This window comes from Macaca fascicularis, chromosome X (assembly GCF_037993035.2).
Source record: "Macaca fascicularis isolate 582-1 chromosome X, T2T-MFA8v1.1".
Lineage (NCBI taxonomy): Eukaryota > Metazoa > Chordata > Mammalia > Primates > Cercopithecidae > Macaca > Macaca fascicularis.
The window spans coordinates 31,207,531-31,225,103 of NC_088395.1; the positions used below are offsets into that span (position 1 = coordinate 31,207,531).

General features: G+C 35.8%; 1 protein-coding gene across 21 annotated transcripts in view; it reads right to left on the bottom strand.

The window, feature by feature from the left end:
• The window catches only part of DMD (dystrophin), a 2,153,717-nt gene that overhangs the window by 51,300 nt on the left and 2,084,844 nt on the right, over nucleotides 1–17,573 (bottom strand). For 15 of the 21 annotated variants that reach the window (XM_015443662.3, XM_065538820.1, XM_065538824.1 and 12 more), the window contains 7 exons: nucleotides 13,558–13,724; nucleotides 11,191–11,302; nucleotides 9,509–9,645; nucleotides 8,774–8,812; nucleotides 4,334–4,399; nucleotides 3,146–3,211; nucleotides 228–386 (listed from right to left, as the gene is read on the bottom strand). In XM_015443662.3, coding sequence (XP_015299148.3) covers nucleotides 228–386; nucleotides 3,146–3,211; nucleotides 4,334–4,399; nucleotides 8,774–8,812; nucleotides 9,509–9,645; nucleotides 11,191–11,302; nucleotides 13,558–13,724 — 746 coding nt within the window. The remainder of the gene's footprint in view (nucleotides 1–227; nucleotides 387–3,145; nucleotides 3,212–4,333; nucleotides 4,400–8,773; nucleotides 8,813–9,508; nucleotides 9,646–11,190; nucleotides 11,303–13,557; nucleotides 13,725–17,573) is intronic. The other 6 variants (XM_065538822.1, XM_074029187.1, XM_065538830.1 and 3 more) reach the window with 2 other exon arrangements.

Here is a 17,573-nt window from a genome sequence, read left to right on the forward strand (position 1 = left end):
TCCTTCACACCTAAAATATGAGTTCTTCATCATACTATTGCATTCATTGTCTTCTTTCAGATAACAAAAAAAAAAAAAAAAAAGAGAATCTGCAAATGGAGCTAAACAGATTATTTTAGAAAACAATTAGACATAAAATGACTCTAAGTGAAGATTCCTGGCACTTTTCTATGTGTGCAAGTGTATGCACTCTGCATACCAATGACAAAGCTAGAAAGAAAACTCACCTGTTTTCTTCCTCAAGATCTGCTAGGATTCTCTCTAGCTCCCCTCTTTCCTCACTCTCTAAGGAAATCAAGATCTGGGCAGGACTACGAGGCTGGCTCAGGGGGGAGTCCTGGTTCAAACTTTGGCAGTAATGCTGGATTAACAAATGTTCATCATCTCTGGAAAATAAAATCAAAGGTTTTGGTTTTTCCCCCCCCTTATTTTGCTTTGGGGGTTAGGGACTCAGGAGTGTATTTGAAAATAGAAACATTTATTTGCTCTTAACAATTAATTAGACCTTTTTTCCTGCTTCTAAAGACCTTTTGATACTGTTGAGGTTGTGATCTACCATTCTATTGGTAACAATTCAAAGTGTTTTCTTGCTCAAATTTTCAAATGAAATTGATTGGCCTATTTACATGGATAAATGAAAGGCAGAATTACAGAAATACTGGGACTCTACATCGATGTTAGTCAATAGCTAAAAAAATATTAAAAGACATAATAATTGCTGTATAATGCTTTGGCCACCAAGCCTGTCAAGATAATCTGTTCACTAACCCACGCTATTGTTGTACTGAGTAGGAAAAAATACCTTGCAGCTCTAAAAGTAACAGAGGAAATATTTTCTTAAGTGGAAGGCAATGTAACCAAAAAATATTGCTTCAGTAAGTCAGTTTTAACTTATATGAGTCATTGAGGCAGAATGACAACAACAATTAAACTGGAGATAAATGATTGTTTCATTCAGTTATTGTTTAGACAGATAAACAAAAATTGAGGGGAAAAAACCATTAAGGTGACTGATTAAAAGAAGACTGAACATCTCATTCCTCAGGGCAGAGCTTTTTCAAATTTAAGTTTTATTTATTTTAAAATTTATACATAATGGTTTTAAGGACTAACCTTGGGGGAAAAGGAGGCAAAAAGGCTTATATTTGGGGAGGCAGCTGCAATCTCTCCTGGAAACTAGGAGCTCTCTAATACACAGGACAAACTTTTTTCTGAATGCATTGCTCCAAGCCCCTGAAAGGCCTGTTTACCTCCAAGTTATAAGAATTTCATTCTGTCCATGATGACAGGCTAAAGCTCTTTGTTTCTGGTTAGATATCATTAAGATGATACACTAATATTCTCCTCTCCATACCCACTTAATTTTCAGTTGGAAAAAAAATCTGAAATTTAGGAAAAAGTCCTCCTCATTTGAATTATTTTTGTCTATCAAGCCAGTTAACTGGTTTAGATGTGAAAAGCTGACTAAAAATAATTATTGGGTATTAAAAACACATTTAAGTGAGGTCAACCAATCCACCAAACCACTTCCCCAAATGTGCCCCTAAAATGCCATGATTTTTTGCCATCCAACATTGAGTCAAAATAGATTTTATGTCCTCAGAATAAGCTAAAGCTTAGTTTAAAATAAAACAAAAGCAGCTTTACCACCTAATTTATCACACTCATTCCAAATTCTGAAGTTTTATTGCTAGAACTTGCCATGTTTAATTATAACCTAGAGTTGTAACTACACTTTTCTTCCTGTTCTCTTAGGCAGTCAATGAATGACAGCCACTGTTACACAGATACAACTTGAATTAATTTGAATGTGCTAGAGCTTCTAATATCAAAATCAGTGAGCCAAAGAAGCGCAAGCTATTTACATTTAGTTGATTCTTTGGCCACATATTTTACTGTCGAAGTATCTTATATATTAATACCATTAATACTTTTTCCCATAGGTAAGAAAGATAAGGCATCACAGTTATGGTTGGGGAAAGGCTTGTTTGTTTGTTTGTTTGTTTGAAGTAACTAAGTCATATACAAATGACTGAGGGTTGACTTGATTCTTTATTATTAGCTTGATCGTTTATGTACCAGATTAGATTGTTTTTTCTCATGTCTTCAATAACTAGTTACATATATGCCACTTTGATACTATTTCTTTTGGCCTAATCCTTATGAAGGTTCTTTTCTCATCTGAGCATGACTTTGTGCTACCACACCAACTACATATGATAAATTTATCATTCTTCCCTTTGTCTATATTCTCCAAGATGGGTGAGGTATCCATACTTTATCAAACTAAAAAGGCATCATAATACTTTGACTAGATTTCTTCTCTTTATGTTATTTATTCAGTTGGCAGATCCTTATTTTTTTCCTTCATATTTGCTTCAATGCCTGCTCTCTGTACCTCAAGCCCTGGTCAGCATTTACTTGGTTCACGGCAATGTTCCCTTATGCCCTGTATTGTGAACACTGCCCTTACTCTACAATGAAGCCTCAGTTTCCCTGCCATAGCTGTGTTCCCTGTTGCTTTTAGCACCACTCTATCTCTGTCCTTAAAGTTTAATAGGGTTGGCTTATCATCCTGCTAACGAACTGTGACCTGAATTTTTACTTCTCCTCTGGAAACCTTTCATAAGATTGCCTCACTCTGTTTATCTTGTGAAGATGCTAAATCACAAAAATCGACTTCTTTGGATTTCTGAAGGAAAACGCCTAACTAACCTACCATATGTGAATAGCTATGCTATACCAAGATCACGTTTCCACTCCCCATGAGTGGAGAAAATAGTGCTTAGCCATCACTTTAAAATTAATATCCTATCCCTTTAAATATCTGGCAGGTTTGGTCAAAGATTAAGCATTACTATAGGTACTTGGGACTCTGCAATTTGTAATCATATGGTATGAAATAAGTTTAAATAAGAATAAGGCAAACTATTTTTGCTACTCTGAATGCTAATAATGCCAGAATTTGGATGAGCTCATTCCACGCCAGGGCATTAAGAATTAAAGGAAAAAAGTAAATGAATGGCTCCTTAAAAGATCAAATGAATATGATGCTAATTCCTATATCCTGTGCTATCCTACCTCTAAATCCCTCAAAGCAATTTCATCGTCAGGAACATTTTGTAAAAAGAGATGGGATACTTACATGCTCTCATTAGGAGAGATGCTATCATTTAGATAAGATCCATTGCTGTTTTCCATTTCTGCTAGCCTGATAAAAAACGTAAAAGCTCATTAAAACTTATGTGACTTCTTATAATCTAATCAAGACCTAATCGAACATTTCTGAAAACTAAAGGATAAATCATGGCAAGAAGAGAAAGGAATCCTTCAAATTAAAGGATGTGTGTGTTGGCTTAACCATTTGAGGCAGTGTGTGGTAGACCACAGCTAGTTAGTAGCACTACATTTATGATATAAATTCTAAGGAAAGTTGTATTTCACTGTTTTCCCCCTACAGATCGATCTTGCTTTCACTGAGAACAGGTCTTTGTTTTCAGAAGAAAAGCTTCCCTAACAATAAGTGCACTCCCTACCTTACACTACCCCTTGTCTTTTAAGACAATTACTACTTTCCGCTGATGACAGACTTACACAGCTAGCTAATGCTTTTTGCGATTGGTAAACATGTCCAGCAGTTAGAATATTGACAAAGGATGGATGCACAGTAAGCTCTCGAAACATTCTGCCACCAATTTTTACCTTTAAAATCTTCTTCACCTCAGGCAGTTATACAGGTTTTTTGTTTGCATGTTTGTTTACAACTAAAAAAAAAGTTAACCAAACTCTTACGGATTGATTTAACAAGCGTAAGATATTTTAAAATTTGTAATTCAGTTTTTAGGTATAAAAATGATCTCAAACACAAAGAAGGAGAGACAGAAAGGTCCAAGGATTAGGAAAATTAATTATTCTCTTATTTACAGTATGTCATGTAAAATAAATACACAAATGGAAAGCTGATGCTTTCATATTCTCTACATAATACAGTATCATTTTTTTCATATATGAATGTCTGGTCTAGCAGTTTTCTAAGGAGGTTAGACTACTTGTAAGCCAATTTAGTAAATGTGCTCAGTATAAAAAAAACATAGCAAGGCTACCGGAAATGTTTAAAAGCCAGGGTTAGGGAAGATTATTCTGGACTAATGTTCTTGTTGGTGACCAAAAACAACATGCAGTGGAACGGCATGCACGTTAGAGGGCAAGTTGATTAGTAGGAATCAGACAAGTTTGGGGAAAAAAGAAAAGATTTGTTTAAAATATTATAGGTTAGCTTTCCTTGGTTAGTTATTTCAATCAATATTTGCCTGGCATTCAACTAGTCTCATACCTGCTAGCATAATGTTCAATGCGTGAATGAGTATCATCGTGTGAAAGCTGAGGGGACGAGGCAGGCCTATAAGGCAGAAAATGTGATTAGTCACAGATACCATCCATTAATGGAGAAAAAACCCCACCACACAGTTATGTTATACACATGGCCTAGAATGCTTTTATTCTAATTCTATGGATAATGTATACATTTAGCTGCTCCTATATCTTAAATATTATCAAGTATTTTAAAATCCAGGTTTGTGAGATGATTTCTCATACTTCTGCTTTTATTAAAAGCCATGAAGACAGGCCAAAAGCTTCTCTGGAAAATTCCCATCATAGAAAAGGTTGGGGGAGACAGTTTCTAGGTAGCATTTTGTCCTCCTACTTTTTAATTTCTCATATCCTATAGTTCTGAAATTGTATTAGCACTATGTGGTTTAAAAATTTAAATAGTTTACACCTGCACCATTTATAGGCTATCTTCTTATTGAATGAAAGCTGTACATTTGCCTAGATACTTACAATTATTTTAGCTTCAAAGAGGCTACTCTAGTACAAGACTTCTTAAGACTCCATGTATCAAGATGTCTTGATCTATGCAATCTTGTAAAGAAGAAATGTATCTTCCAAGTCAGCAGCAAGACTATACTACTAATTGCTAGCACAAAATAGAATGACCCAGGATTATATTGTGAGGTTTTTAAAAAGAATGACTACATTTCATAGAATGTCATGATATCTGAAATATTTCTTAGGGATACTGTGTGCTAAAACACAGGTGAGAAAATAAGAGGAGATCATCAGCAGGAATAGTCTATATGCTTTTTGTATATAAACACCTATCTTTTCTTATCTCCATAGGCTAGAATTCTGGTAGGGTTAACATTTTTTCATCCTTTCATATCTGATCTATTAATTATCCTTGAAGTTTTTATAGTATCTTTTGGATTAACCTTAGGAAAAAAACCATCTGTTCTGAAAACCAGTTTAGGCTTGTACTTTTTGTTTTAATTGGAATAGCACAAAAGGTCTCTTCCATTTCTCTGCTGACACAGAAAGCCCTTAGGTAAAGGCATAAATCCAAAAGTCAACAATAATGTAATTCAGAGAGGACCCTGGTTTAGCCCAATGTCCAAGTAGCACTGAAGGACTTGGTTGAAACACTAAGGAGAATGTGTTTGTTTCTTCTTACATTAAAAAAAGAAAAAGATGTAGTTACCAGTAGCTAAGCTTGCATTAGAAAATGTGCCAGAAATTCCTATTTCTTAATATACTACAGTAAAATAATTACAACACACTACAGCAAATAACTAGGGAACTGGAATTCTTCCCTGAGAGATCAAGGTCTTATTTATGAAACCAATGTCATCTAGGTCAAGTGTAATCATAATCAAATTGAAATGAGTTATAAAGACGTTTAAATTGATAAGAGGAAACAAAAGGATGACTACTCAATTTAATAAGCAGATCCAAAGATTTCCATGTGAATCTTCACTATAGTTTTGGAGAGTTAATCTGTTAATCTTCTAGAACCCTGGCATAGCCCATTATTAGAAAAATGCTAAGGTTTGTTTTGAAATCTTCACTGCAGATCAAGATAAATTAATACTTGGATTATTTGTATTAAAAGAACTATCTTTTGGAATAGACCAGTCTTTCAATTACATATTTTTCAATAAGCAAAAAGCCTACCATCAGGGAAAATACATTAGTAGTGTTTTCCCTTATAACAGTTGCTACCCTGGAAGTGTATAGAAGAAAGAAAGCCTAAGACCTTGGAGCATAAGTACACCAAGAAAAGAGGCATATAAATCCAAAACACTTTAATACCATTTTATACAGAAAATCTTATACAGAGCTTTAATTCTTAGCCTCCAGGATAATTCCATGTTATTTTTCTTATTAATATCTGTGGCGCCTATCACAGCATGCATAAGCGCAAGAACTTATAATAACCAGAAATCTTAAAAAATATACACTAAAAGAGGTACTTATTAAACCAGAAAATGAGCCAAAAGGGAGTACTGGTCAGAGATGAATCATTTAAAAACCAAGAATTAGTAAAAATACAAAGCCACTTAATCGACAAAGAAAACTAAGTGCAAAGCCTTCTAAAACACTTCCAAAAGAAGGTAATAATACTGCTCCCCCCTTCCCACTTCCTAAATACAAAACCATATACCCAGAAGGATTACTTACTATTAGAGTTAATGACCCACTTGGTCAGTTCTATCCCACCCACCACCACCTTATCTTTCATGAAAACTCTATTAAGTAAAAGTTGACATTCATTTAGGTTTCAATGCAGAATCGCTCAAAGAATATTGTTTGACTGGCTCACTTATCGACAAACAATATAAAGGCCTATGGTAGCTTTAGTTTAAAGTAATACGACAAACACAAGCAAATAAGAGTTTAGTCTAAGGAAAACCAAAAAGTCTGTATCTCTGGAAACTTTCAAATTCTGTGATCCATATCAAATGGATTAAATACTGTAATCATCATAGGGTTTGTTAACATTAGATAAAATTCTTGCAAAATAAAACACGTTAGGACCTGGCTCTTATGCCTGAATAGGATGGCTTTGTAATATGTTTTATATAGTATTTATAATCCTATGAATAAATACTTTAAATATAATTACTGCTATTAAAGAAAACACAGACTTATACAGAGCTTTAATTCTTAGCCTCCAGGATAATTCCATGCTATTTTTCTTATTAATATCTGCTAGGTTTGTTTTCTTCCTCAAAATTAAAACTTGCCACTATTTCTGAATAATCTAACCAACTCTTCATAAAAAAGACAAATTGGGAGGTGTGTTTTAGTTGTTAGAAAAGATTTTTAAATAAAAGATGTTATTAATTTTAAAGTATTTCAGCGTTTAAGAAAGACAAAATCTTCTACTTAAAATAAGTTACTTTAAACTGTCATAATTTTTTTTTCTCATTAGCTTATGTGTAGCTCCTTTTTGCCTTTCAAGGAACTATTAATTACTCTTTATTATTTTGTGCTACTTTTATCTATGTATTCGTAACAGCTGTTCTTTAGCATATTTGTCATTTGGATTTCTTACTTGGTTAAACTTATTTCAACATAGAGTAAATCCATTCACTTATCACGATCCAATCAAGCTGAAACTGTAGTGTATCAACTCTTTAAAAGTTTCTTATTTTTGAAAGGTTGTAACTTCTATAACAGACTACCTGGGTTAGAAAAAACAATTTCCAAGAGGCAGAGGACATAACTGAATCTAAATAACTCCCAAAGTTCTTTAAGCACGATGATTAAATAAATCAGAGAATATACTACTTATAGCTACCATATCTCAAAATTAAGGGGCACAATAACGAAGTTTTAAAAAAGAAAGGGAAGCCTTCCACTTCCTTTAGGCCCATAAAGACTGAAAATAAACCTCAATTAATAATTTGCATTTATCACTACAGGGTTTTTATAAAAGGACCTAGTTTAAATTAAATTACACAGTGGAACAATAAAAAAGACTCAATAAAAAGAAATTGAATTCTTACATAAGCTTATCTTCCGAACTGGTCATTTCCCCTTTATACATAATAGAGCCGTCTGATTTTCAATAAATATTTAAATAAAGCATACTTTGAAATACCAAAAGTTTGTTAGAACAACCCTACATAATGTAGTTTTAAAACAGGCACTTCGTTTGCTAATATATAAATCACAGGCCCCAAAAAAGAGTTTTCTAACATTATAAACTCTGAGATAAATCATCTGCTGGTATTTAACCTTAGTATTATTAATACACACCAATAGTAACAACAAAGACTATAATATACTTTCCTCCTAGAGCAAAGGTATAATTATTTATGAGCTGAATATTTAGTTTGGAGAGGAGAGCAAAGTGAGTTTAGTTCAAAATTTGGAAAGCCTTGTATATAATGATTAGTCAAATAGCATGGCATAACCCGATAAACAGTCCGCACACCTCATTAAAATTATTCAGCCAAACTCAACATCATACTTTAAAACGAATTCTGCTGATTTTTAATAGTTCACTTATAACAGACCCTAAAGATTCTAAAAAGCATCGAATCTCAAGAAGTATGGCTAAAGAATGTTATGACGTAATCAGAAGGTTCTTCCTTGCTTTTATATGAAGAAATATATAAACATGTCTCCCAGGAATACAGCTAAAACTCCAGTAACTTCTTTGATTATAATTTGAATTCAAGCCAGGATTTCTGCTGGTTTGAATTTCACCTGGTGGAGGAACCAAAAAACCCACTCTGATTCTCCTGATCTGTGTAGATAGTACTTTCAAAGTCTCATCAAGAAAAGAATAAAACAAACTGAAATGAAGGAAAGGGAATTAATATGTCCACAAAACAAAACAAAACAAAACAAACAAACAGAACAAAAGAAAACCAAGCGAGCGAATGTGTTGGTGGTAGCAGCACCCTTCAGCAAAAGTACTCACGCAGAATCTACCGGCCAGAAGTTGATCAGAGTAACGGGACTGCAAAACAAAAAATGAGGTGGTGAAGAGAGACACACGCAAACTCAGCTGCAAAAAAAATTTACTGAAAGGTCAAAATAAATAAAATCCAGCCAATTAAGTATGAACCATGGAAAGCAATAGCCAAACCAAGGTGTAAAGTGAATTAAAAGGAAAACAAACAGTTGTGTGACTGCCATCAGAGTTAAGGTGAAAAAGAGGAGTAGGTTTAAAAGAGGTGAAGACATCCCTTTGATCGTGAGTACCATTACTACTTACTGTGAAGTAGTTTTTTCCTGTGATTATATTTTCTCTTGAGTAGAAACAAGTGACTAGATATGACCACACAATGAGATACAAAAAGACACACATTTACTGATTTGTGAGAGAGGAAAATCAAAATGAAATACTGGAATCCCTCATTTGTAAACAGTCCCATATTTCTTATAAGGCTTGTAAGGTAATTAGTGGCTGTATTGTTTTGTGGGTTTTTTTTTCCCCTGTGAGATAAAGTTTAACTTTTGGAAAAAGAAATTGTCAAGTGAAGTGGGGAAATGGCAACTGGACATCAGCTTAGTTTTCTCTTTTCAGCTAACGTAAATAAAAAGAAAGAAATAGAAGAGACTGTTTGCATTTGGGAGTGAAGGAGGGTGTTCAGCTGAGAGGAGTTCAAATATACATCAAACAAGCGTTTGTTCTGCTTTTGCCACTACTCACGTTTCCATGTTGTCCCCCTCTAAGACAGTCTGCACTGGCAGGTAGCCCATTCGGGGATGCTTCGCAAAATACCTTTTGGTTCGAAATTTGTTTTTTAGTACCTTGGCAAAGTCTCGAACATCTTCTCCTGATGTAGTCTAAAAGGGAGATCATGGTGAGATCAGATTTAGGACAGTATGATTTCAAAACTAATGACCACTCCAGTCTTCTGCCCCATGACACTTGTTTTGTAATTAAGGAGAGTGTTGTGGTCGTGAGCAAAGGCTTTGGAATCAGACAAATGGGGCTCCGAAACCAGGCCTGGCATGTGCTAACTTGGGTGAGTTATTTACTTCTCAGAGGCTCTGATCATCAGTAAAATGGGAGCAATAACACCTCAACACATTGTTATGATAAATAAATGAAGCATACAAGCTTACTAGGCTACTTAATAAGTGGTAGTTTATAGGTCTTAAGGTCAAAAAGGTGATGTTAAATTTTACCACACTTTATGGTATTTTAAAAACTACTTAGTACATAATGATAGCATGCTTCACCCAGTAAATTTTGGTCTATTCACGGCATGGTACATTCTCAATCACTGACCATCTCTATAAGAGGAATAAAGGTGAGAAAGGCAAATATCTGGGAGGATCACTCTGATGATGGAAGAGAGAGATGCTCTAAAGCAGAGTTTCTCATACTTTGATGTGTATGGGAACCAGCTGCAGATCTCGCTAAAATGCGGCTTTTGATTTAGAGCATCAGGAGTTGGGGCCTGCAGTTTTGCATTTCTAATAAAGACCCAGGTAATGCCAACAGACATGTGATTGTTGGTCAACAGACCATATCTTGAATAGCAAGCATGTAAAGTTTAGAAAAGAGGAGAATGTAAGAATTAAAGAAAGAGAGGAGAAACACGAAGGGTGGCTGTACAGTAAACAGGGACAGGTTTATTTTAGAGAAAACAAACCTGAGAGGAGCCTGTCTTTAATTCTTATGGAGATTTGTACTCAGGTCTGTCTGGCCACCAAGTCTACGCCCTTGCCATTGCACCAGTGATTTTTCACAGTTCTATTGGCCACTTAACATTTTCCTAAAACAACGTCTTAGGAGATGGCTTCAACTCTTACTTATAGAACCTTGAGCAAATTATTTAACCTCAGGACCTCAGAGTCCTCATCTGGATAGAGGGGATAAAAATTATAGTACTTATTTTACACAGGGTTGTTTAAAAGGTAAATGCCTACCATTTAGTAAGTGTCAGCATATAAAATGGATTTTTAAAATGTTGTTAGTATGTAGGACAGATAATGAACAAGCAACATTGATTAAAAGTGGTAGGTTATGAATTTGGGGGAACCTAGAACCATACCCCATATTCAACATGCCTCATGGCCGTAAGATCGCCCCATACAGCCTCTAAGGCTGTGCAAAATAAATGTGAAAACATCTTCGATACATTCATGCACACAGAGTGAAAACCCTATTTATTCATCCAACTCATGTTCCATATGTGCCAGGCACTTCCCTAGGCACCAGGGATAGGGTAAATTCTGAAGCCTACAGTTGAGAGCCACTTTAGCTGGGGAACATCTAGGGAAGGGACAAATCACAGCATTACACATGATCTGCAGTACTGTACAAAACTGAAATGTATCCCAGGTGAACTAACTCTCAAGTCAGGCAGGTGTCTAACTTACCGGAGTGCAATATTCCACCATGGGATAGTGCATTTTATGGCCTTTTGCAACTCGACCAGAAAAAAAGCAGCTTTGGCAGATGTCATAATTAAAGTGCTTTAGACTCCTGTACCTGATAAAGAGCAAAAACAAACACATATGTATTTCTTCGAATCAAATTCCCAAAGAACACTCTTTAATAAACCTTCTACCACGTTCTAATTCGAGAAACAGAATGCAATGTTCATTAGTCCCACAAGGTAAGTGATTAACTTCCTACCTCCAGATTTCTCCGGTGCCTCTCCTACAGTATCAAAACATTTTGGCAGAAAGATTATCCTATAAACATATGGAAGGAGGGAAGAAAAACTCAGCTCTTATTTAAACTCCACTAGGAACTCTTTGAGATTAAGTAGGAAGGTATTGGCAAATTTCCAGTCTTTTGAAAACCAAATACTCAAATTTAAAAGAACTTCCAGGAGAGACAGACTGATGCCGTGCATGCCCCTTACCCATCATGGGGACAAAAGTTTTCTGAAGCAATTATTTTCAAAAAAATTGTCAAGTAAAGCAATTTCATAAGACAAAAGAAATGTGAACAAGAACTTGCAATTAAAACAAGTCTCACTTTAATAATGTTTTCTAATTGACTGATGTGATTCATCTTCAAACAGTTACTCGAATGACCTCTTTTATCTCTATCTCTTCAGAAATCTCTCACCACATTACCTACAAATGATAACCGAAGCCCCAAGAGAAAATGAAAATTGGATTAGATGGAAGAATTTATAATTTGTAAATACCAGTTGGTACATTTCCTCCATTATCAGAATGTGATATTCTTTGTTTCATACTCTCCTGCCTTTTGCTTTCTCAGATAAGAACCTTAGCCAATTCACATAAACATATTTCTTATGTCACATATGGGGAAGTGGGAAGGAAAGCTATCTTTTTTAGATCCCAACCATCTTTCAAGAGGGGAAAGGAGGAATGAGAAGTGCTGAGTCCTAAAATAATGTAATTTGCTAAGGGCAAAAGAATTGCAGGCGAAAGTACTCTTTCAGATCCTCCAAAGCATTACTCTTTAGTTTATAAAAATTTCCCCCGTATACAAAAGCCCACTAGCTAAGGAAGCAGAGAAAAGATAGCTTAGAAATCTAAAGCAGTCACTTGTGGCTTCCCTTCCCCACTCCCCACCCCATGGCATCATTTTTACCTGCCACGAAACCGGGAAGGAAAGAAGGTATCTTGCAAGCACTGCCTACTCACTGTTGTCTATCTAGGCTTCAGAAACCTCTAAAAGTTTTTGTAAAACCTCTTTGTAAACAGCATGACTATGCAAGGATAAACACCAAAAGTTAAAAAGCACTATGAATAAAAAGCATGCAATAGTACAAGGTAGTTATTAGAAAATAAAGTAACAAAACCAGTTCACACGTAACTGGAAAAGAGTGTTTACTTTAGCTGCTAAGTGGATTCTGCACAGGCATAGACCATATAGCTAGTTTACAACTTTGTGGCTTATTCATCACTATGGAAACCTTCATGTTGATTCACACATTTAAGGACATCACAGTTTCAGAATTAGGATTTAGGATTACTGTTAAGTGAGATTAATTCATTAAAAAAAAATCCGGTCTCCCCAAACAGGTCAACAGGGCTAAAGATTTAGTTAGCCTTGTTTTCCATGATATTTTAAGAATATCAGAATAACCTGCTATGTTTCCTATGTCTTTCACTTATAAATATATAAGGACTGGTTGTTTTTTAGCTGCTTTGTGAATCTTCCATTTACTTGCATACTTTTTATTCCTTTAGAAGTTCATTGGGATAATATACAAAGAATGTAATCAGATTCACAGATAAAGAAGTAAGTTCTCAGATGCTGAAAACAATTCTTGTTACTTAAGGGAGAAAAAAAAATGGTGCAAAGTGAATGAGAGACTGAGCTACTATTATGGTTCCTCCCAGAATAGAATCATCTCTCAGTTTTATAACTGATGCTTGGGAAGTTTCTATAAACAGAAAAGACCGTGAAAAAGGAAAGATGGTAAAAATGTTTTGGTTCCAGGAAGGAGGAGGTACAGTTCATCTGTAATACCTCCGTGAAGACACGCGCTTTGTCCTGCTCAACCAAAAATGTGGTTCTGAAGAGCTGAAGAGTGAAGGTGGAAAGGGACACCAGCCTAATAAGTGAGATCCACCAAAATAACCTAGCCATCAGGAGGGTGATAGGAATGATCGATGTTCCAGCCCAATCACCTTCTCTCCCACTTTGGAGAGGGACGAACTAACAGCAACTGGCACAGGAGATAAAAGATCAAGTCATAAAAAGGTGAAAAATGATGAGAAAAAAATGACTTTTTTTGTTGTTGTTGTTCCTAATACCTGAATCCAATGATTGGACACTCCTTGCAGATGTTACATTTGGCCTGATGCTTGGCAGTTTCTGCAGCAGCCACTCTGTGCAGGACGGGCAGCCACACCATGGACTGGGGTTCCAGTCTCATCCAGTCTAGGAAGAGGGCCGCTTCAATCTCTGGCTTATTATTAGCCTGCAAAGACAGGAGGGAGAGAGAAGGAGGACAAAAGGATGAAAGAAAAGAAGGCAAGATGGCAAAGGAGTTGTATATCAGTTCAATTAATAAGTTAAACAAAAAAGAAAGGAAGAACAATGGTTGCAAAGCTAGGCTGGCTTTTCACAGCTTGTTTCTGCAAATGCTCCCTAATATCCAAAGCGCTACCTACTCCTAAGGCTTTGGTAAACTGCCATTACTCTTTGTGGCTACTAGATGACAACAAAAGAAAATAAAACCAACAAATGAGAAAGGTAAAGCAAACTATACACCTGAGCGAGACTATGTTTAATTCTAATTTTTGAACTGATACATAAAAGTTAGCCAGAAGTGAAATGCAGGTGTTTACTGATAAAATTTCAAAGGAGGGAGACAATTGATTTTTTTCTAGATAATCTATTTCTCATAGAATCATAATGAGGGGCTTTAAAATTCATCTGGTTCCCAAGCCTCATCTAATAGACAAACTGATTTTGTAGATCAGAAAAGTCGCTTTTCAAAGGCCATACAACTAGCAGCAGAGTTGATAATAGAATCCAAACCTCCTGGCTTAGTGCTGTTTTCATGATGCCCTGATGATTCTGTCTGCCTATTTCTCTCTCTCTTTCAAAGTCTAAATGTAAGAAATACCATTCATCCCAGAGAGGACAATGATCTCAACAATCTCAAAATACCATCATTTGATTTATATGTTACTATATTCATGAATTTTAATTATACCTTATTTTTTTCCAACCCTATAGGATTGTTTTAATTTTTTATATTGTTAGATAGATTGACCTATATATTGACTACTTTTTTGCTCTTCATTGCTTTCTTTCATCTCCAATCTTCCATCTGGGATTAGTTCTGCCTGAAATATGTCCCTTAGAATTTCCTTTAGCTGTTGGTGGTGCATTTCTCAAGCTTTGATTGTCTGAAAATACTTTTTTTTTTAATCCATATTCCTGATAGTTATCTTCATTAAATATATATTTTTTTGAGAATGAGTCTAGCTCTATTGTCCAGGCTGGAGTGCAGTGGCACGATCTTGACTCACTGCAATCTCTGCCTCCTAGGTTCAAGCGATTCTCATGCCTCAGCCTCCCAAGTAGCTGGGACTATGGGCGCACATCACCACACCCGGCTACTTTTTGTATTTTTAGTAGAGATGGGGTTTCACCATGTTGACCAGGCAGGTCTCGAACTCCTGACTTAAAATGATCTGCCTGCCTTGGCCTCCCAAAGTGCTGGGATAATAGGCATGAGCCACCGTGCCTGGCCCAAGTATAAAGTTTTTGATGGAAAGGTTTTTGGGTCTTGTTTTTATTTTGTTTTTGAATACTGAAATATTACCCCACTTTCATGTATCTCTGTTGCTGTTGAGAAGTCAATAGTAAAGATGACTGTTGCTCCTTTAAAGATAATCTATCCTTTTCCTATCTTGTGCTGTGTTTCTAGGATTTGATTTAGACTGCTTAGGATTCACTGGACTCCTTAAACATGTGATTTAGAGTCTTTAATCAGCTCTGGAATCTTCTCATTCTCTCAACAAATAGTGCCTCTTCTCCATTCCCTCTCTATTCTACTTTCAGAACTCTGTTAGATAAATGTTAGACTTCTTCAATCTATATTTCTCTGAACAGGCCTTCCCTAGTTTCCCCCGTCTGCCCCACATCTTTTTAAAACATCCTTATTTGCTTCATTCTTTCTAATTCCTTCTGCCTTACTGTCTGGGTATCCATTTCTCTTGCCAGTCTGCTGTAAACCCATAAAGGTTTAAATCTTGATTACTGTACTTTTGATATCTAGAAATACTACTTGGTCATTTTTAAGGTAACTTCTCAAGTTTGTGGTTCCCTGCAGATATTTTTCAATGTTGTTTCTTTTTTCTAACTGTATAAACATAATTTTAAAAAATAATCTAATAATTCTGGAATATGATGTTATTGTAGGTCTGCTTCTACGGTTTGCTATTTCTTCTGGTTCTCATTCACCTTGATTTCTTTCTTTTTCCACCTTGATTTCTTGTGTGCTAAATGTTTTTTACTACGTACTAAATTGACCTTACAAATATTTTCTAGAGATAAATAAAAGTTTGAGCCTAGAATAAAAGTGCTTTCTCCAGAGATGATTTTCATTTGCTTTTGCCAAGAATCAAGAAGCATTACTTATTCCACAGCCAATTTCAGTTGAATATATGACATGGGGATACTTAGTATCACACAAGTAATGGGTATTTAAGCTGCAAACCCAAGTTGCTTCTCTTGTAATGTGATTTGCTGATAAAGGACATATCCACATTTCAGATAGAAAGGCAAGAGGGTTTAGACTGACAGGTCATTTGGCTTATAACACCGATCACCTCAACAGTACTCCAGTCATTACCCCTAATTCTAAATTTAGCAACACTATAATAAACTGTTTAACTTTGGATTTCCTAGCTGCAAAATCATATCAGTTCAAACTTCTGATCAAATGCTACTGTTTACCAAAGACCTAGAATCAACCTAAATGCCCACCAGTGGTAGACTGGATAAAGAAAATGTGGTACCTGTACACCCTGGAATACTATGGAGCCAGAAAAAGAATGAGAACATGTTCTTTGCAGGAACATGGATGGCGCTGGAGGCCATTATCCTTAGCAAACTAATGCAGGAACAGAAAACCAAGTATTATATGTTTTCCCTTATAAGTGGGAATTAAATGATGAGAACACATGGGCAGATAGAGGGGAAAAACACACACTGTGGCTTATCAGAGGATGGAGGGTGGGAGGAGGGAGAGGATCAGGAAAATAACTAATGGGTACTTGGCTTGGGTGACAAAATAATCTGTACAACAAACCCCCATGACACAAGTTTACCTCATAAGAAACCTAGACATGTACCCCTGAACTTAAAAGTTAAATTTTAAAAAGTTGTTGCTGAGCACTTTTCTCTGTGTAGAGTTCCATTGCAGAGGTACTTTGTGGGAAAAGAACGTTTATAAAGAATTATGGAATCTAAAGATGAAAAAGATCATGCAGGTCAATTCATCCTTTTGGCATGGCACCACAGAGCTGTAAGACTTTCAAGTTTCATTTGAGTCCAAACTCAGCATTCATTGAATCCAAACTCTTACCCATGCCAGTGTGTGCTTACAGCCACTACACCACCCATGTGAGGGAGCTAGGAAACATCCTTAGAAGGTGATCTTGAACACCTATGTCCAGATAACCCTGTCAAAAGTGCTTCATCACATTGAGCTGAAATCCATCAGCACAGCATATAGGAGTAGAAGTTCCAGAGTGAAACCACTGGAGTTCAGATCTCAGCTTCACCACTCACTGGCTGTGTGACCTTAGGAAAATAACTTTATCTCTCTGTCTTAATTTGTCTCTGCTACAAAGTGGAAATATTAATAGTGCCTACCTCATAGAGTTATTTTACGATTACGTGAGTCAACAAATGAAAGGCAATTGGAACTGTGTCTGAGACATAGCAAGAATCATGTTTGCTATTGTTATTGTCATTTTTATTATCCATCTGACCAGCAACCCAGAAGTTCTTGTCTTTGAACAGCTCTTTAAATATTTTACCAGAGCTGTCTTGTCTGTCTATGCCTCTTCATTCCTATTCTTTTTATTTCTTCTTCATATGACACGGCTTAGTTTGCCATTGTCATTTAGAAAACTATTCTTCAAATATAATTGCTGAGAATGTACCTCTATTTCTCCGGACAGTGTAACTGGATTACTTTCTTTTGTTCTGTACTGTAGGCTCACATAGGGTTCCTACTCAACTAAAATCTCTGAGTCAGTGTTTCCCTGTATGTCCAGCAGATCAATCGTCCAGCAAAATGCTTCAT